The sequence below is a fragment of the Delphinus delphis genome, chromosome 21 (assembly GCF_949987515.2).
Source record: "Delphinus delphis chromosome 21, mDelDel1.2, whole genome shotgun sequence".
In the NCBI taxonomy this organism is placed as follows: Eukaryota; Metazoa; Chordata; class Mammalia; order Artiodactyla; family Delphinidae; genus Delphinus; species Delphinus delphis.
Genome location: NC_082703.1, coordinates 14,933,417 through 14,950,986, shown reverse-complemented (window position 1 = coordinate 14,950,986; position 17,570 = coordinate 14,933,417). Strand labels below are relative to the sequence as shown.

General features: G+C 38.3%; 1 protein-coding gene across 3 annotated transcripts in view; it reads left to right on the top strand.

Moving 5' to 3' along the window:
- Positions 1-17,570, top strand: part of DLC1 (DLC1 Rho GTPase activating protein) — a 389,008-nt gene that overhangs the window by 197,035 nt on the left and 174,403 nt on the right. The window contains exon 1 of one of the 3 annotated variants that reach the window (XM_060001271.1): positions 16,592-16,801. The exons of the other annotated variants lie outside the window; for them this stretch is intronic. Coding sequence (XP_059857254.1) covers positions 16,663-16,801 — 139 coding nt within the window. The 5' untranslated portion in view covers positions 16,592-16,662. Of the gene's footprint in view, positions 1-16,591; positions 16,802-17,570 lie in introns of those variants that run through there. 3 annotated transcript variants of the gene reach the window in all.

Below are 17,570 nucleotides of genomic sequence, written 5' to 3'. Positions count from 1 at the left end.
CATGATGTAATAGCTTGTTTCTTTTAAGTACTGAATTAACATTGCTTTGTCTGGGTATACCACAGTTAAAGGTGCTTATTTAACACATTTTTAGTGTAAAAACTTTTTAAACTCATTGATCATAAAATATATTACACAGTCCACTTTTGTTAACTTTTATCCTTTCTTCTTTAGGCAAAAGTAACTCTCTTCTCTTAACCGTTGATCATGATTTCTTCATTTCTCTCCTTCGGAATTCTCCAAGTTTTTAAAAGAACAATACTACTACTAAATATGTTATCAACAGCTGTTATTTGCTGTGTACCTACCTTGCCATCTCTGAGATGCTTCCTCTGCATTAGCTTTAGTACACACTAAGCTCCACAGTACATGACTCTCTCTTGCTCCAAAGCTGATGCTTTTTCTACCTCTTCCTACCTAACAGCACCATTGATTCTAATAAAAGTATGACCAAAATTAATAAAACTGTAATAATTCATATAGTTTATATGATCTACATATTTCTGCCCTTATGCCTTTGCTCCTGAAGTTTAATGTCCCCCAAATACTCTTCTATTATTTTTTTCTCCAAATCACACGCTTCCTTCAAGGATTCGCTTGAGGGCCTCTTTTTGCCCAAGGCCTCCTCAATTGCTCTTCTCTTGGATGAACTCTTCCTTTGAGTCAGACAGATTTCACTGCTCATTTTATCTTCTGCCCTGGAAAGGGGCAGCCTATGTGCACTGTGACCCCCCTATCCTAACCCATGACCAGAGTCCACTGGACTGGGGGCAGGCGGGTGGGGTGAGGGGCACATGTGACTCAAGGTCAGAGAAAAACTGAGTGACCTGACAGGTGGACAGTCTCCTTCTCTCTCTCTTTCCCTCCTCCTCGTCCTCTTCCTCCTCTCTCCCTCTCCCTCTCCTGCATATTATAATCCAGACAGACTCAATCAACCTGCAACAAGTGCTTTGGCTGAAAGTTCACATATAGTGTTAGGTGGAGTCATAGAGAAAACCATTCTGCAAAGAGGAGTGGGATAATGGGACAACTGAGCCAATAAAGTAAAGTTAGAGACAATGCAAACTAGAGAAAGAGATGGAAAATTTAGCTGCATCTGTCCCAGTGACTCCCTAGGTGTCAGCTGCAACTCTCAGGAGGTCCCTACCCCACACCTGCAGGGTATCTCTGTATCCTCACGCCTCAGGCTTTTAGTTAGACCTAACATGAAAGAGTTCCTTGCACTCAGATGATTAGACATCCTTCTCCAAATTCCTATTGAATATAATTAGTATCAAAAATAGTCTGTCATTTAATTTTACCTGTCTTACATTATTTTCTGCTTCATATATATATGAAGCCTTCAAAGTATGTTATAATCAGCCACAGTGAAGAACCATGGCATATTTTGGTCTCCTGTTTATAGTTTACTCTAAAAGATCTAACAAGAACTACATATATAGTGGATGTTCAATAAAATTATAATTTTTCACAGTTATACTGCCTTTTTAGGCCACAGAACTATATCACTACTTTGTAATTACCTTTCAGCCCATAGAACATGTCTCCCCTCTTTCAGCCACCCTCAACCACGTCAACACCATCATATCTTGTATTTACCTTTTGAAATCACTTAACGTCATCCTGACCATGCCATTTGGTTTTTAATGTGCATTGTAAGTTGTTTGAGTCAAGTGCTGTTTCCCTCAACAATTTCATATTTTCAGTAGACTAGCTTCACATTCTCTCATTCCACTAAATGTAATTAGTAAGATATTAAATAATAAGAGTTAACAATGTAAAACCAAAAGAGGAAAGAATACAAACAAACAAATGATCAGGGAGTGAGACAGTTGATACATTTTTTAAAATAAGCTGCCTTTAAAAGAAAAAAGTCTGAATTCTACTAGACTTACTTGTATTTTATGACTTAGCACTTTTTTATTTTAAAAAGTCACCTACGTTTGTGGGATGTGGGGGCATTTCTATGACTTTTTTTCCCCTAAGACCACCAATGACTGCATTCCAGCTGCAATGAGGGAAACAGTAGCTTTCCTCTGTGCAAAACAAAGTTCAGCCAGGTGACTGGAAGGGGGGATATAAGGATTTTCTTATTTTGTGACTTTGGTGAATCGAGGTGCCAGCTTATTTATTATATCATGAAACCGTCATTGTTTTGTAATATTTTTGAGCACCAAATCTGGGGGCCTTTTAAAAAAAGTCTGATGTGTGGCCCTGACTCTGAGATGGCAGTCATCGCTCTGCAGCTAATCAGGAGCCATGCTTCCAGATGGTCCCTGACAGCAGAACATAAACAGAGCAGTGACCCTGCCATCCTCACATGCAGGCAGCGCCCTGGCCTTCTGTGATGTGGACACAAGGACTGTGACAAAGAGACGTTAGAAATGTCTTTCGCAATGGAGATATCCGACACACAGACAAATACCTTCAGGCGTTCCAAAGGCGCTCCCATCTGGAATGGAAGCTAGTTTTTAAAAAATAACTGCAGATCACAGATAGCAAGACTTTTTCCTAGAGGAAACAAAATATAAAATTTCAGCAAAGGAGGTTTAGTTAGATTACATATAGAAATTAGAAGGAAGCCTTTTTTTTTCCTGGTAGAACTTAAGTGAGCCAGGCTGACAGCACAGATCCATAGGAAGAATTCCACATCTGGAAAATCTTTGCTGCATCTGTGGTAGGTTTCCAGCCTCTTGCTCTTTCTTTACCATTTCCCATGACTTCAGCTTATCTCCTTTCTGTTTTCTTTAGTGAAATTATTTAACCCTTAGGGGTTTCAGGTTTTTGTTTTGTTTTGTCTTTAAGAGGAAGGAGAGCAAAGGAATACCTCATAATGTTTTTGTGATTCTCTAGAATTTAGCCTGGTTTATATTTGTTTAAGTGTCTGCATAAGTGATATAGACGTTAAAAAATATATATGTGTCTGGTCAATTCTATGGAATTATATTTTAGAAATACCTTAGGTAGACAGTGCTTTGATTTTTATTTTAATAGATTGAATACTGGTGTTAATCTTACAATTTGGGAGTCTTATTTTGTTTGCCTCAAATAATAGATGTTAATATCATAGAGCACAAAGAAATAAAGTTACATATTCGTATCATAGAACTCATTTATACCATATTTAATATAATTAACAATAATAGTTATGATTGAATCTCACTGAATCCCCTCCTAAGCCTTAAAAATGTTACATGGCTTAGATGTTTGGATTTTCTTTTCTTGTCTGTCCTTACACTTTCTCTTAGGAGTCTCATCCAAATAAAGATGTCTGCACACTCTCCAGCCCTAGTTACTCAGCCAAACTACCCACCTCATTTCCAACCGCCCCTGAGACTCCATCACAGGAATGCCCACACTCTCCACATCCTGCACTTTCTACTTCAGTGTCTTTGCTAATACTGTTACCTTTTCCTAAAATTTCCTTTTATACTATCTCAAATTTCTGTATATACCTCCTCTTTGAAAGCTTCCAAGATTTCCACTACTCTGAAATGAGCCCTTTTTCCCGGAACTCTCAATACTATATTTGAAGTTCTCACAAGGTTTTTATCCTTTTATGCCTTTTGTTATGATTATTAGGGCTTATTTTTTCATATTATATAATAAAATCCATGTCTGATTTATCTTTGAATGTCTTATACATAAAGAACATTTATAAATTTTCTGCTTGAAAGAAAAATGGAGTTTTTAATTGAAAGTAAAAGCATACTCTCTTAATGTAAGATTTGTTAAAATGTGCCTCAAATTTTTCTAGAATATTTGTTTTAAAATGCAGATACCTGGATTCCTCCACGCTTCCTGAATCAGAGTCTCTTAGGCCCAAGAATCTTCAATGTAATCTACTCTCCAGGGAATTCTTATCCACACTGAAGTTTAAGGATCATTGCTTAATGTCAATGAAAGCTTCCCATTTATTCTTCTTCCACATGCATATAAATTTCATTATGTACTTCAGAGTTTGTACTGCATAACAAAATCCTAAGGCTTAAGAAAAATTATCATGACACTGAAAGACTAGAGAAATGTCATATTTTATAAATATAATCAGAAATATTTCTGAATGTCTATTTTTACCAAATAGTGTGCAGGGCTTATAAAACTGTTTAAGACACTAGCGTCAGAGAGCTTATGGTAAAGGTGAGAGAAAAGATACACACATATGAGAAGTTGATTGAACAAGCAAAGTAATCAGAGATGCCCTATTGTGTCATATAGTTTCACATATTTGCCACTAGCCAGCCTACTCATTGCCTAATCAAACAAAAATAACAGCATTTTAAAGCAGTGGAAATAATTCCAGATGCAGACATGATAGGAGGAGATAAAAAGAACAATGACTGCAATGAGGAGCTAGAGGTCCTGGTTGTTCCCTCACTCACATTTGATAAGGAGATGTTTATCTGGACCAGGTTCTTGTTTTAGATATAAATTTCTCTACAGCCCTACACCCCTCTCCTCCTCTCACAGAGCTGACCTTCATCTTGGAATCTCCCAGCAAGTATTAACAAGCACTCCATAACAGGAATTCCAACCACTGTGAGATGGGGGGGTATTTGGAGGTGAAGGAATAAACTGTGCAGTGGTGACTCTGAACAGTCAGATGACAGAAGGCCTGGATGACTTAAGGAAAAGGAAGAGATTTCAGGAGTGAAAATGTTCAGAGAGGGAAATGGAAGAATGACACAAACAAACATACCTTATTTGCAATTTTGGAATCCTAGAAACAGCCCAAGTGACACTGAAAAATCACTACCATATATTGCTGACAACTGATGTAAATATTATAATTATTTAGTAAGTCTACAGTCTTCAGCTTCGCCTCAGTGAACCCTATTATCCCTACTCCAGGTTAATCCAAGTCCAGGCAAATGTCAGCCCATTCTTACCCTCTTTCTCTCTCTTCCTTCCACCAAAAAGCTGAGGGCCAGGGTTAAAGGAGGGGAAGGACTGGGAACAGGTGATGTCGATATATCTTGCTTTTCCTGCCTCTTCTGTTTAGTTGGCTCAGGATTTCCTTGTTCTAGACCTTGAGGACACATCCCTTGAGAATGCCTCCAGGCTGCTGGGCAAGATGAGTAGCAACAGCTAAGTGGTAAGAAAGTCAGGAGATTCTAGACATTCAGCTGAGAGAGGTCACCTGGGCTGGAGTGATCCAGAAAGGATCTGGGGGAACAGAAAGCTGTGAAAAACTGGAAAGGACGATCTGAGCCATTCCTAGGCAAGGAAAATGGTATTGGCAAAGTTAGGCTAGTGGGAATGCACAAGGCACCGTGATGCAATGGTGCAGCCCAGCCAGCAGGAGCACGGAGTTTGTGTTTGGAAGGAGAGAAGATTGGAAAAATGGGATGAGTCCAGACTCCAACAGACCTCAGAGAGTAATTATAATTTTCACTAAGAATAGTCAATCTTTTAAAATTAATCAGTGGTATTAACCCAGCTGCAAAGATCTAGACATCCTTATTCTTAACTCTTTATTAAGCAGTTTAGAAAAAGAGACAGAAATGGTTTTCAATGATGAGCTACAATACCAGAAACCCATTAGATAGCAACTGTAGTCACTATTGAAGAGGACTTTTAATATGTATACATCACAGTGGATTTAGTGAAGAGGTTAGAAAAAAGTCAGAAGATTTTGAATTATGTTTTTGTTTTGATGATACACTTTTGAAACTTGGATTCTGCTTTATTATAATTCGACCATTGCTCATGATAATAAATAACAAGTGACACCATTAAGATAAAAAAGAGATAACATATGAATTTAGAGAACTAAAGAAAAGAGCTGCTTCTAAAGATTTTAGAGCAAATCATCCTCCTAAGAAACGCTAACCATTTCTTAAAAACTAGCTAGATTAAAAGGAGGCTTACTTTAAAACAATCATATTTTACACTAACTGACAAAATCGCCTGATCTGTTTCCTACCATCATCCATCCTCTGTTTTTCTTCAAATATTTCAGTTTTGGATGTTCTTGCATCACCGATGATCTATAGTCTTGGTGGTAGACATGAACCACTTACTCTGCGTGAAATTTCCAAAGGCAAAAAATACTTCCATTTCCTTTAATGTTTTTTTTCAATTTCCAATTTGAGATATTAACAATTCTTCCCATGTTGCTTTATTTGTAAGCAACAAATAGCAAGAAATGTGCAAATACTGACAATTGTTTAATTCAGCGGCTGATTAAACACTTCACAAAACAGTGTTTTACTTTTTCTCTCTATGTAGATACAAGATAGCTGAAGTATCACCCCCTTGAAATACTCAAGCAATCATTTTCTTTAGATGTATTATACATACATTTAGAGCAGGGTTTCCTAAACTATTTATGGTGACCAACTGTTTTTCAATCTCTCATGGACACATATCATTTCAAAATATAATGAAAAAAAGAGTGCTAGAAAAATGAAATTGGGGGAAAAACACAAAATAGAAAAAAATAGAAGCCAAAGTATGTTATCATTAGATTCAACAGACATAGAATTACTCTGTCAAACTGCTACAGCTGTTTCTAAATGCTTCCTCTTTATTTCTGTGCTCATCTCTGACCATCTGTCCAGACCCTGACCATCTGGACAGATGGTCAGAGATGGCCACACATTGTGGCCACTGGCCACACATTGAATAGTCTCAGAGACCAAGAAGCCCAAGGCAACAATGAGTGTGAGGGAAAGTTAGGGTCAGAACTTCCCAAGTCTCCAATTCATGTTTAGGGAAGCAGTGCAGGAACAAACAAAAGAAAAGGAATTTGTCCAAAAGAAGAACTTGCTAAAAACTCCACTGCCCTTCACCATCTTCTTTTTTTCCTTCAATGGGGACCAGCTCAACCTTCACTTCAGATGCCCCTTTTCAGTGAAGTTTGCACACTGTCATTTCCTGTACAGCTTAATTTATGCAAATGATTGCTAATGTTCATCTCCCCTAATTCTACCATTTTTTTTCTCAAGGCTTTTCTTTTTTACTTTCTTCTTCTGACTTGTCTTTCTTTAGCTTTTTGTAAGCCAGTCAGAAGAGTAAGAGTTTCACTTTTTTCCTTTTTTCTCTCTTCTTATTTAATATGTTCAAGAAGAGATTTTTGGCTTATTTTTTATCAGGAAGAAACCATATGTTCTTTTGCTGACATTGTTAGAAAAATGCCTGTTCACTTAAATAAGCATTTTTAAAAATTCCATTAGGTACGCTGAAAAGGAATATATGGCCACACAATTAGGATATATTATATCCTAATATAATAGTGCAATTCAATAATAAACTATCATTATTGAGTTGAAATGTTTTTATTGTTTTGGTTACTAACATGCCATACTAATAACACTGCATGAAATGATACTAATAACAATTCATAGAGTAAGTCTTTCATGATACTATTCAAATCCATTTTATTATTGATCACATCTGAAGTGCCTTATTATAATTCTCTTATATAATTTGATCTAATAACACAGCACTGGGAATGTCATTTCTGTATGTACATACTCCAAGACAGTGATCATTCTCTAAGCAGCAATTCCCTACCCACCTCTCTGTGAAGGCGTGTATCTGATTTTCAGAGAATTCAGAGTTCTGATGATTTGCTTTTGTCAGAGAATTTTCAGCGAGATCAAAATTTGAATACTGAGTTTCTATTTCCCAATTCTATCACCTCCATATGTTCTGCAAAATGCTTGTTCACAAAATCCACTGATTTTTTTTCAGTTGGATAGTTTCTTTTTTGCTCTTTTTGATTTGTAGAAGCGCTTTATTTATTATAGATAGTAACACTCTATTGGTTACTTATGTTGCAACTATTTTCCTGTTTTCCAATTTGCTTTTTTTCATTACCCTCAAAAAATCCCTCAGGTACTTTATAGCATATCTCACCCCGCCTTCACCCCCATTCCTAAACTCTGGCAAGCCCATCTCTGTCACTATAGTCATGCCTTTTGTAGAATTACCTATAAATGGAAAAAGGTGCTATATATATTCTCATACAAGTATTGTGTAAACACATATTACTATTTCTCTTGTGTTATACCCAGAAGGGGAGTTAGTTGGTAAGGGCATATTTAACTTTATAAAATACTTCCAAACTATTTCCAAATTGGTTAAACCATTTTATATTCCCACCAGCAATGAAGAAAAATTCCAGCCGCCCCATATCCTCTCCAATACTGTACTTGGTATGGTTAGTCTTTTTAATTTTAGTGTGTAGTGGTATTTCAATATGATTTTAATTTTCATTCCCCTAATGACTAATGAAGTCAGTCATCTTTTCATGTACTTATTGGCTATTCATATATCTGCTTTTATAAAGTGTCATTTCAAAACTTTTGCCCCTTTGTTAAAGTCTGGTTATTTGCCATTTTGTTATTGAATCATAAGGGTTCTTTATATATTCCGAAAACAAATTCTTTATTAGATGTGTTTTGCAAATATTTCCTCCCAGCCAGTGGCTTGACTTTTTCTCTTCTTTGCAGTGTTTTTAAAAGAACAGAGGTTTTTGTTCCATTTTGTTCTCTCTCTCTCTCTCTCTCTCTCTCTCTTTTTTTTAATGATTCATGCTTATTGAGGCCTAAGAAAGCTTTGTCTAACTTAAAGTCACAAAATTTCTTCTACAAGTCTTAGAGTTTTACTCTTCATATTTAGATCTCTGGCTCATGGTCCATTTAGAGTTAATGTTTAAGGTGTGAGGTAAAGGTGGAGGTTTATTTTTTCCCATATGGTTACCCAGTTGTCCCAACAACATTATTGAAAGAGATTATCCTACCCCATTGTCTTCCTTGGCTTTTTTATAAAAAAATCAACTGAACATGTAGTATGGACCTATTTCTGGAATCTTTATTTTGTTCCATTGGTCTATATGTCTGTCCTTAAATCAGTATCACCCTTCCTTGATTACTGTCAATTTATAGTAAGTCTTGAAATCAAGTAGTGTAAATCCTCCAAAATTGCTCTTCTTTTTCAAAATCTTTTTGGTTCATTTAGGCCCTTTGTATTTCCAAATAAATTTTAGAATCAACTTCTCAAGTTAAAAAAAAGAACCTTATGGAACTTTGATTGATTCTGTGTTGAATCTATAGATGATTACAGAGAGAAATGATACCCTAACAATGTTGAATCTTCAAATTCATGAACATGGTATATCTCTCTATTTATTTAGGTCTTTAGTTTCTCTCAGCAATGTTTTATAGCATTTAGTGTACAGGTTTTTGTATACATATTTGTTAAATCTACCTCTAAGTATTTCATATTTTTTAATATCATAAATGATATTTATTTTAATTACAATTGTTCATTGCTAGTATATGGAAATACAATTGATTATTGTATATTGACCTTGACTCTTGTGACCTTGTTAAACTTACCTTTTATTTCTAGTTAATCCAACTAGAGATTAATCCATTTTATTGATCTTTTCAAAGAAACAGATTTGATCTTCCCCATTGTTTATCCATTTTCCATTTCCATGATTTCTGCTTTTATCTTTATTATTTCCTTTCTTCTGCTGGCAGATCCAGAGGAGCCAATTTTCTGCCACTAATTTAGCCCCACTACTGAGGCATGACTCTTTTGGGGATTTCACCCAGTGCCCCAGATTACACAAGGTCTCTTCATGCCAGCTGGTGGGAACAGAAACTAATCCTAGCCTTGTGTGACCAGGAAGTTATCTGCCTACTGACTTCCAATACCTCTTTCCTCGGCTTGGGAGAATTCCTTCTTACACCTGTGCCAATCAGTATTCAGTCAAAGCTTTGGGGAGATCCCCCTGCAGATCTGCAGAGCTCACTCTCTATGCCGCTCCCTTTGACCTGCAAATTCTAGCTGCCTCAGTCTCCATGAACTCTGATCTTTTTCACCTCAAGACTGCCAGGTTATGTTTGGTTTTCCTGTTTCTACTCTGTGGCCCAGAAACTTCTCCCAGGCAGTAGGTTGGGGCAGTATAGCTCATCTATTTGTTTTTTTTAACCTTCTTTCAGAGATTACAGTCCTGCATTACCTATTTTACATTTTCTGAAAAACAGTGTTTTGTATTTGTGTGTGTGTGTGTGTGTGTGTTGTGTTTATGAGCAGGATCCCTTCATGGACAAAAGCTAAGTCAAACTGTAAAAGAGTTTTTTTACAAAAACATTCAAGCCTGTTAGTATTGGCAGTGTTTTGGGTCTTGTCACAATATATGACATTTATTGGAAGGGTGTAATCAATAGGTTATATTAACATAGACAAATATTTGGATTCCTATTTCATCTGACTTTGAAATTATGCCTGAATGTATATGCTTGATATACCATTCAGCCATCATCCAAAATTGCTTTTGATTTTATTATTAGTGTAGCATGTTATTTGAGGTTATTGTTGATTGTTATAATCCAGAGGATAATCCTATCTGGCATTCTTTACCGAGATTTGTGACAGTGGACTTACATAAAGGTAAAATAAAACATTTGAATATTTTATTTATTTCTCAGAAGGAAGTCTTATAATTCAGAATCAGCAAGAGGTTATTTTTTTTTGTCCCAATCTCAATAAAAATATACATAAAATAGCTAGTATGAATTGAAATTAATACAATTTAAAAGCAATTCAAGTAGTCATAATATACTTCTGAGTAAGCAGAGAAATCACTGTAATTCTATGTCATAATGCTAGACTCCTTTAATTAATAACATACTGGAATTTTACACTGAAGAATGAAGGATAGGAAACTAAAAGGATAAAAGGAAGAATTTTAAATTAAAAGAAAATGAAGAATAAGAAAAAGGAAATCATTTTCTCTGAGGTTTTTACTGTACCTAAAATTTATGGTACCATTATTCCTATTCCTTTATAAGGAAATATAAATTATAGATGTATTATTTCTTCAGTCTTAGTATTGGTGAGGCATCCTTGTTTTTTCTATAGAAATTAAAAATATTTTAACCTTCTGAAATCATAACATAGAAGAAAATCTGAAATTATTACATTAAAAAAATTCTGGGAACATCATTACTTCCTCTTCCTATTCTCTAGTATCTTTTATTTCCTGTCTCTTTGCCAAAAATTCCAGTATAGAAAATGAGTCAACTACAGAAAATAAAAAAGAAATAATTGAGAAAGGAGTAAACCAAAATAAACAAATGAACAATTCCAAAGAAATATATTCAAAGCCACTTGAAAATAGCTTGAGGAAAGGATAAAAATGGGCAATTAATTTACTAATAGTTAAGATTCTGTTGAGGTAATTTTTAGAAGTGGAATGAGACCATCTAGCCCAGTAGAATTATTTAACCTTTTTGTTCCACTTCAATAGGAGAGGCCTTATCCTGTGTGATTCTGATATTCTCCAGTTCCATCTCCTGCTCTGGGCCAGAATCAGCGAACTAGTCAATCCCCTCTTTAGCAGTTGTGAAAATGCTGTCTCAAGATCACAAAGCCGTCAAGGGGCAGGACTGAAATGAAGCCTGTTTCTATCTTAGTCTGTTTTGGCTGATTTAACAGAATGCCATAGACTGAGTGGCTTATAAACAACAGAAATTTATTTCTCAGTCTGGAGGCTGGGAAGTCCAAGATCAAGGTGCAAACAGATTCAGTGTCTGGTGAGGGCTGACTGCCTGGTTCATAGACACCATCTTCTTGCCGAGCCCTCACATGGCAGAAAGGATAAGAGAGCTCTCTGGGGTCTCTTGTATAAGGGCACTAATCCCATTAATGAGGACTCCACCCTCATGACCCCATCACCTTCTAAAAGCTCTACCGTCTAATGCCATCATATTGGGGATTAGGTTTCAACATATGGATTTGTGAGGGGGGACACAAACATTTAGTCAATAGCAGTTTCCTTTCTCACAAGCAAGGTGAATTTTCTCAGCCCAGGTGAACTTTGTTTCAGAAAGTATAGATAGTAATGAGATTCCATAGTTGAAACGGAAATAAAGTATTGTTGCATCAGTCAAGAAGAAAAGGAAGTCTTTCTCTCTTTCCTTATATTCACTTCCTGTTCTACACCCTTTCCTCTTCTACATTTATTCAACACTATGCCCCAAACAAGTTGATTTTACTCTGAAAGATAGTGTGATATGGTATATATCAGTAGTTGCAGAGAAACAGTCTCTGAACTTCTTTGATCACTAACTCCCGTCAGTAAAACTTTCTGAGCATATACACTTATTTATAAATTAGATCATAAATCACTATACTTATATCCTTTGCACATTTTACAAAAATAGAAATATTTAAATAACTATATACATAGATACAGATTCTAAGATTTTCTTCCTGCCTTCTAAGGAGGATTTTGTCTGCCCCCAGGTCAGAGATCACCAATTTGAAGAAAATTGTCATTGTGGTCTATTGGTCTATCAAGCATAAGTAGATACCTAATAGCGTACACAACCTTGACTTGAGCCCTTTGAGAACATTTGAGTTTGTCACAAAAGAGATTCTCAACGAATTCAGTGTAACCCTTAGGGTCCCAAATGCAGAAGCAATTAAGAAATAAAGTTGCCAGAGCAAGTGTACTAATGATGGTCATGCTAACTAAACAAATTTCAAAGTGAAACAGTCATTGGCAGCATGTAATCTACATGCTAGATGTTGTTCACTGGGGCAAACAGAAACCATTTACACCTTCCCCAGAATTTCAGAAGCTTCATATTATGAATTCTCCTTGTCATGGGCTTCTGGATACCTACCTAATGGAAGAGAACTCCCTTTGTGGAGTTACAGCCCTTGAGGCCAACCTGTAGGGCCAGGGTAGACACTGTCATTCACTAAACCAGCTGTCCTGTTGCAGGGGCTGGATCACTCACAGGACTTAACCAAATGGAGTTTTAGTAATTTCCTTCCTGCACCAAAGACCTAGATCCATGCATGGCAGTGACTCTAAATAAACATTCCATTTCCCTTCATTATTCACATTGTTTTGAAGGAACCTACCAGAACTTCAGGTAATCCTAAATGTTGTAACTGCTCCAAAGAAGGCATAAATAAGTTACATCAGCAAATGAGAGTGGTCATAAGGCCCAAGTGGATTTATGTTATACGGGCTTGGAAAAGAAGATGTCCCTGTCATTAGATCGAAGCACACAGTGCCTAGAAACACTATAAAATTAAAAGTTTTGTTTGCAGTAAGAAGATGAAATTTATAAATTAGACAAAATTAGATAAAATCTGTAATACATTACCAAAGTGGGATGATCTTCTTAGATGGACAATACTAGAGATGTACTTAAGCCAGAATCTCTAGCTTAGTATACTGACAAGAATCTCTGCTCTCCAGGGATCTAGAAGAGTTTGCAAAGCTTCCCCAGGTCAGAGGGCAGCTCCACCAATGGCTGAAACTAGCCCTTTATCACAAAAAGAAGGCTCTGAAAAGCAATCAGAGCATAATGTTGCTATTCTGACTGCTCTTAAAATTCCCAGTGGGATCTTGAAAAACACCAAATGACTTCTCATATTCCCACTCCTCCCATCTGCCAAGCTGAGACCGACACTAATTATCACATACTATCTTCACTTCTCACAGTTACAGGAGATTTGGATTATCTCAAATTTGTAGAAATAAAACTTGGGGAGTTATTCTATAAACAGTGAATTCTGAAAAGCACTTTTTCTGTGTGGAACATTTCTAACAGCCAATAAATGCAGACAGAAAACAGAAATAAAAATAATTTAAAATTGGCTGTCTATTAGAATGGTTTTTACACTATACCCATGATATGTGGCCAAGATTCATCCATAAGGACTTGAAATAGCCTCACAATGAAAGTTGGATTTAATGAGTTTTTAGAAATGAGGGACCAAGTTGCCAGCCCCACTTTGGGCTATGGTTAAATCAATAATGAAAGCCCACCTTGCTGGAAAACATTTAGCTGTGTTCCTCCTCTCCAATCATCGATCGATAAATGTTACATTTATGTTGGTAAGTTTCCTTTTTTAAAAGACATAAAAACCTTTCAGATAGCTTAGGTCATTCTACCTAATGGAACTTGTACTTAGGATAAGTAGATTTTTTTCCAAGAAGCAAAGTACTAGGAGTATTGTCCTGGAAAGCGAGTGCTGCAGAGGAGAAGGAGGGTCATTTGGGAACACTTTGGAGCTCAGACTTGAATGCTCCATCCTTAGACAGTATGTGTTGACTTGATTGTCTTGGTTCTCTTGACTCATTGCCCTTGAGTTTCCATAGCTAGCATCACCTAAAGCTCATCTGAAGCTCAGGCTTCTTCCTCTACACCATGGGTCCAGCGGTGATTTTATTTGGGTAAGATTATGGAGCTTTGGCCCATAGCTTAGTATCAACTGAGCCTGGATAGTTTTAATGAGTCATTACCATCACTATCATTCATTTCTGACCATTCAAATTGATTGGGGGGCTAATGAGCTTTGGATGCAGACAGTTCTGGGTATGAATCCTGGATCTGCCAATTACTATCTGACCTTTTCTCTCTGTGCTTCAGTTTCCTCGTCTCTAAAGTGGAGATAACAACACCGATAGTGGTCTGTATAACAACAATAGTGGTCTATATACATGAGTCTATAGCCAGTGCTAGAAGTTTGTGGTACATCATAGGTGCTCAGTAAATGCTATTTCCCCTTTATTGCTCTCCCTTCCTTTCTGCGTTTGGGTATAGAAAATCTTTGTGCCATTACAGTCAGTCACTTTGCATGACTCAGACAATCAGTTGTTGATATCGGTGCTCGGAATGACTGTATGCCCCTGACTCTGTCATAGTTCTAGAAATTCAGGTGAAGTCAGTGCCTAAGACGATTTAGGAATCCGGGCTACCTTTTCCTTCTTTGTGCTCCTTTGCACATGCTTCGATCATAGAACAAATCACACTATTTTGAAATTATTTGTGGCCAATGTGATTCTTCCTCCTCAGAGACAGAGCCAGTGTCTTATTCATCCTCAACATCCCCATGCCTAACACAGTGCGTGGTTCGCTGCTAGTGCTATGGTTGCCTCATGCTGCTCCTCTGCAAAAGGGGTCCACATAGACCTGTCCTGGTCCATGTGACCAGGAAATGAGTCAACCTGCTTCAAGGTACCCAGACTTCTTTGAAGGAGAAACACACACACACACACACACACACACACACACACACACACAGACTTTGGGTACTTCGCTTTAAAATGGACCCGGGTATTAGGCAGTCAGATTTTTTGAGATTTTATGGAGAATTTTCCCTTGGGATTGGCTTCCACAGGCACAGAGGTCTACACGCCTCAGCAGCTGGTACTTATTGCCTCCTAATCTATGTCCAGCCCAATAATAAGGCAGAGAAGTAAGTATCTACCAGAAGCACGTTGGTAGAGCATGAACAATCTGGAAACAATACAGTTTAGGACACATGGGTTACTAATAAGCAGTGGTACTAGTGTTAGTTGTAACTCATGAGCACAATTGCACTAATTTAATCATCATCCTTTGAATAATTCAGCTGTCAAAGTTGATGGGAAAGAGGATGCACGCTGTGAAAATTTGGAGACTGAAAGATGATTTCATGTATAAAAATAATTATGATAATCATTAGCATTTGCGTGGTGCCGCAATGCTTATGAAGTGCTTTTACAGCATTATGTAATTTCGCAAAGGTGACGAACTAGCCCTTAGATACTATCTGATGCCATAATTAAGCCTCCATGCCAAACACTGAAAATTATAATATTGGATTTAGGGGACAATAAAAAAAAAGAGAGGATTATTAATGCATTGAAAGGTAAAAAATCAGCCAAATTCATTGGCAGAGAAATTGATTCATTTGGCATTTTGGAAACTCAAGAACATATCTTGTAAAAGAAGCAGTAGGCCAATATTTTGATTTCATGGTGCTTGGCACTACTTAGTTTTTAAATTCTTTTGGGCAGAATTTTTGATGTGCAATTATAACCAAAAGGTTCACAAAATCAGGGGACATTTGATCCTTATTTAGAATTATCTGATGAAACCACTGAATGTAAGTAGAAGCATAGTTAGAGGGGAATTACGAGGAGCTGATCAATATTAAGTTTAAAACTCAGGTGTCTGCTTCCTAGCCGGAATCCAGACCGATGTGAAGAACGTTCATTACAGCCTATCTCCTTCCCACAAACACGACTAAAGGTTGGACTTTGTCCCGTAAACAGCCCAATCTGAAAACACAAGTGAGTTGATAAAACATAAATGTGAGACTTATCCTTGAGAATGGAAGAGAACCCTACCTGCCACCCCTCCTCCCCCTCCCTCCCTTTTCTGCCTCCTGCCCGGCCTTTCCTTCAAAACTGCAAGGGGACCTGGCTTGCCAGGGCAGGGGGACACGTTATTGACCAGAGCATCAGCCGAGCTCTACCAAGTCAAGTAACTGGATTACACAGGAAGCGAGAAACATCTAGACAGCCACGAAGGCAGCTCGAGAGCTGCGCGAGGGTGTCGTGGGCTCATTTGTAAGCCTTTCCAGATGTGGCTGCCGCGCGGGCCTGGCGGCCGGCCAGGCGACCGCCTGCAGTCGGCGTTCCCTGGGCAGCTGCGCGAGCCCAGCCGCAATGCCGGGCTCCTGAGGGCGCAGGGCTCGCGCGCGGCTCGCTCGCCCCCGGGCCCGGCGCGCACGCAGCCCGGCCGCCTGGCACGGCGACAGCCCGCAGCCGGGGAGGGATCTCCGCAGGAGCGGCCCCGAGGGATGGTCGCTGCGCCAAGGCTGCGCTGAAGTCCTCTGCAGCTGCGGCGGATGGGGGACCCCGAGGCCAACGTGATGGCGCGGCGCCTGAGAGCCCCTCTCCGGAGGTCCTTCAGTGATCACATCCGAGACTCCACGGCCAGAGCCCTGGATGTCATTTGGAAAAACACCCGAGACAGACGGCTGGCAGGTGAGGGGTGAAGGGTGGAGGGTGAGGACGAGAGGTTTGAAAAGCAAAACAATGAAATACACAGGCACAGTTGTTAACTCGGATAATTCATGATCTCATCAGCTGGATAAAGTTCATCACTGTCATGGCAATGATTTCAATCTCCCTTGTTCTGGGGCTTAACGTTTCTGGAGTGGGTTTGTTTTTTGTTTTTGTTTTCGTTTTTTAACTCCAATGCCTCTCTGATTTCTGGTCTTGTTATTTCTAGATAAGGTTTTATGAGAGGTTTTGTGGGGTTTTGTTTTTTTTTTTAACCTTGAAAAGAAAAGCAAGGTCCTTTGAAATGTCAGGAAATCAGTGGTGATGAACACCACCAGGCAAAAGCACCGAGGTCTGTTCGGCTGGTGAGGGTCGGCTGTGGAGCTTGTCTGGCGGAGGTGGCCTGGCGCGAGCAGGAGAGGGGCCTGGGAGGCTGAGTGGCAGGGGAGTAATGTGCCCTGCCTGGTGAAAGCCTGCTGGTATTTCCTCTGGCAGCCCGGGGCTGCTCTGAGGTCCGAGAGGGTGTCAGGTATGCTAGAGGCAGGCGTTTGAAATATAATAAAACATAAATACAGTGTGCAGTTCAAACATTCTAGGGCTCATGTGACAGCCACCAAATGGCAGACTGTTTGAAAGGGTACATTAAGGAAAAGGGAACTTCTGCTTGATCCTGGTATTAAGAATATTCATAAATTGATTAAAAGAATAGCATCCCGCAATAAAAAAAAAAACCTCTCCGAATCCAGGGAAG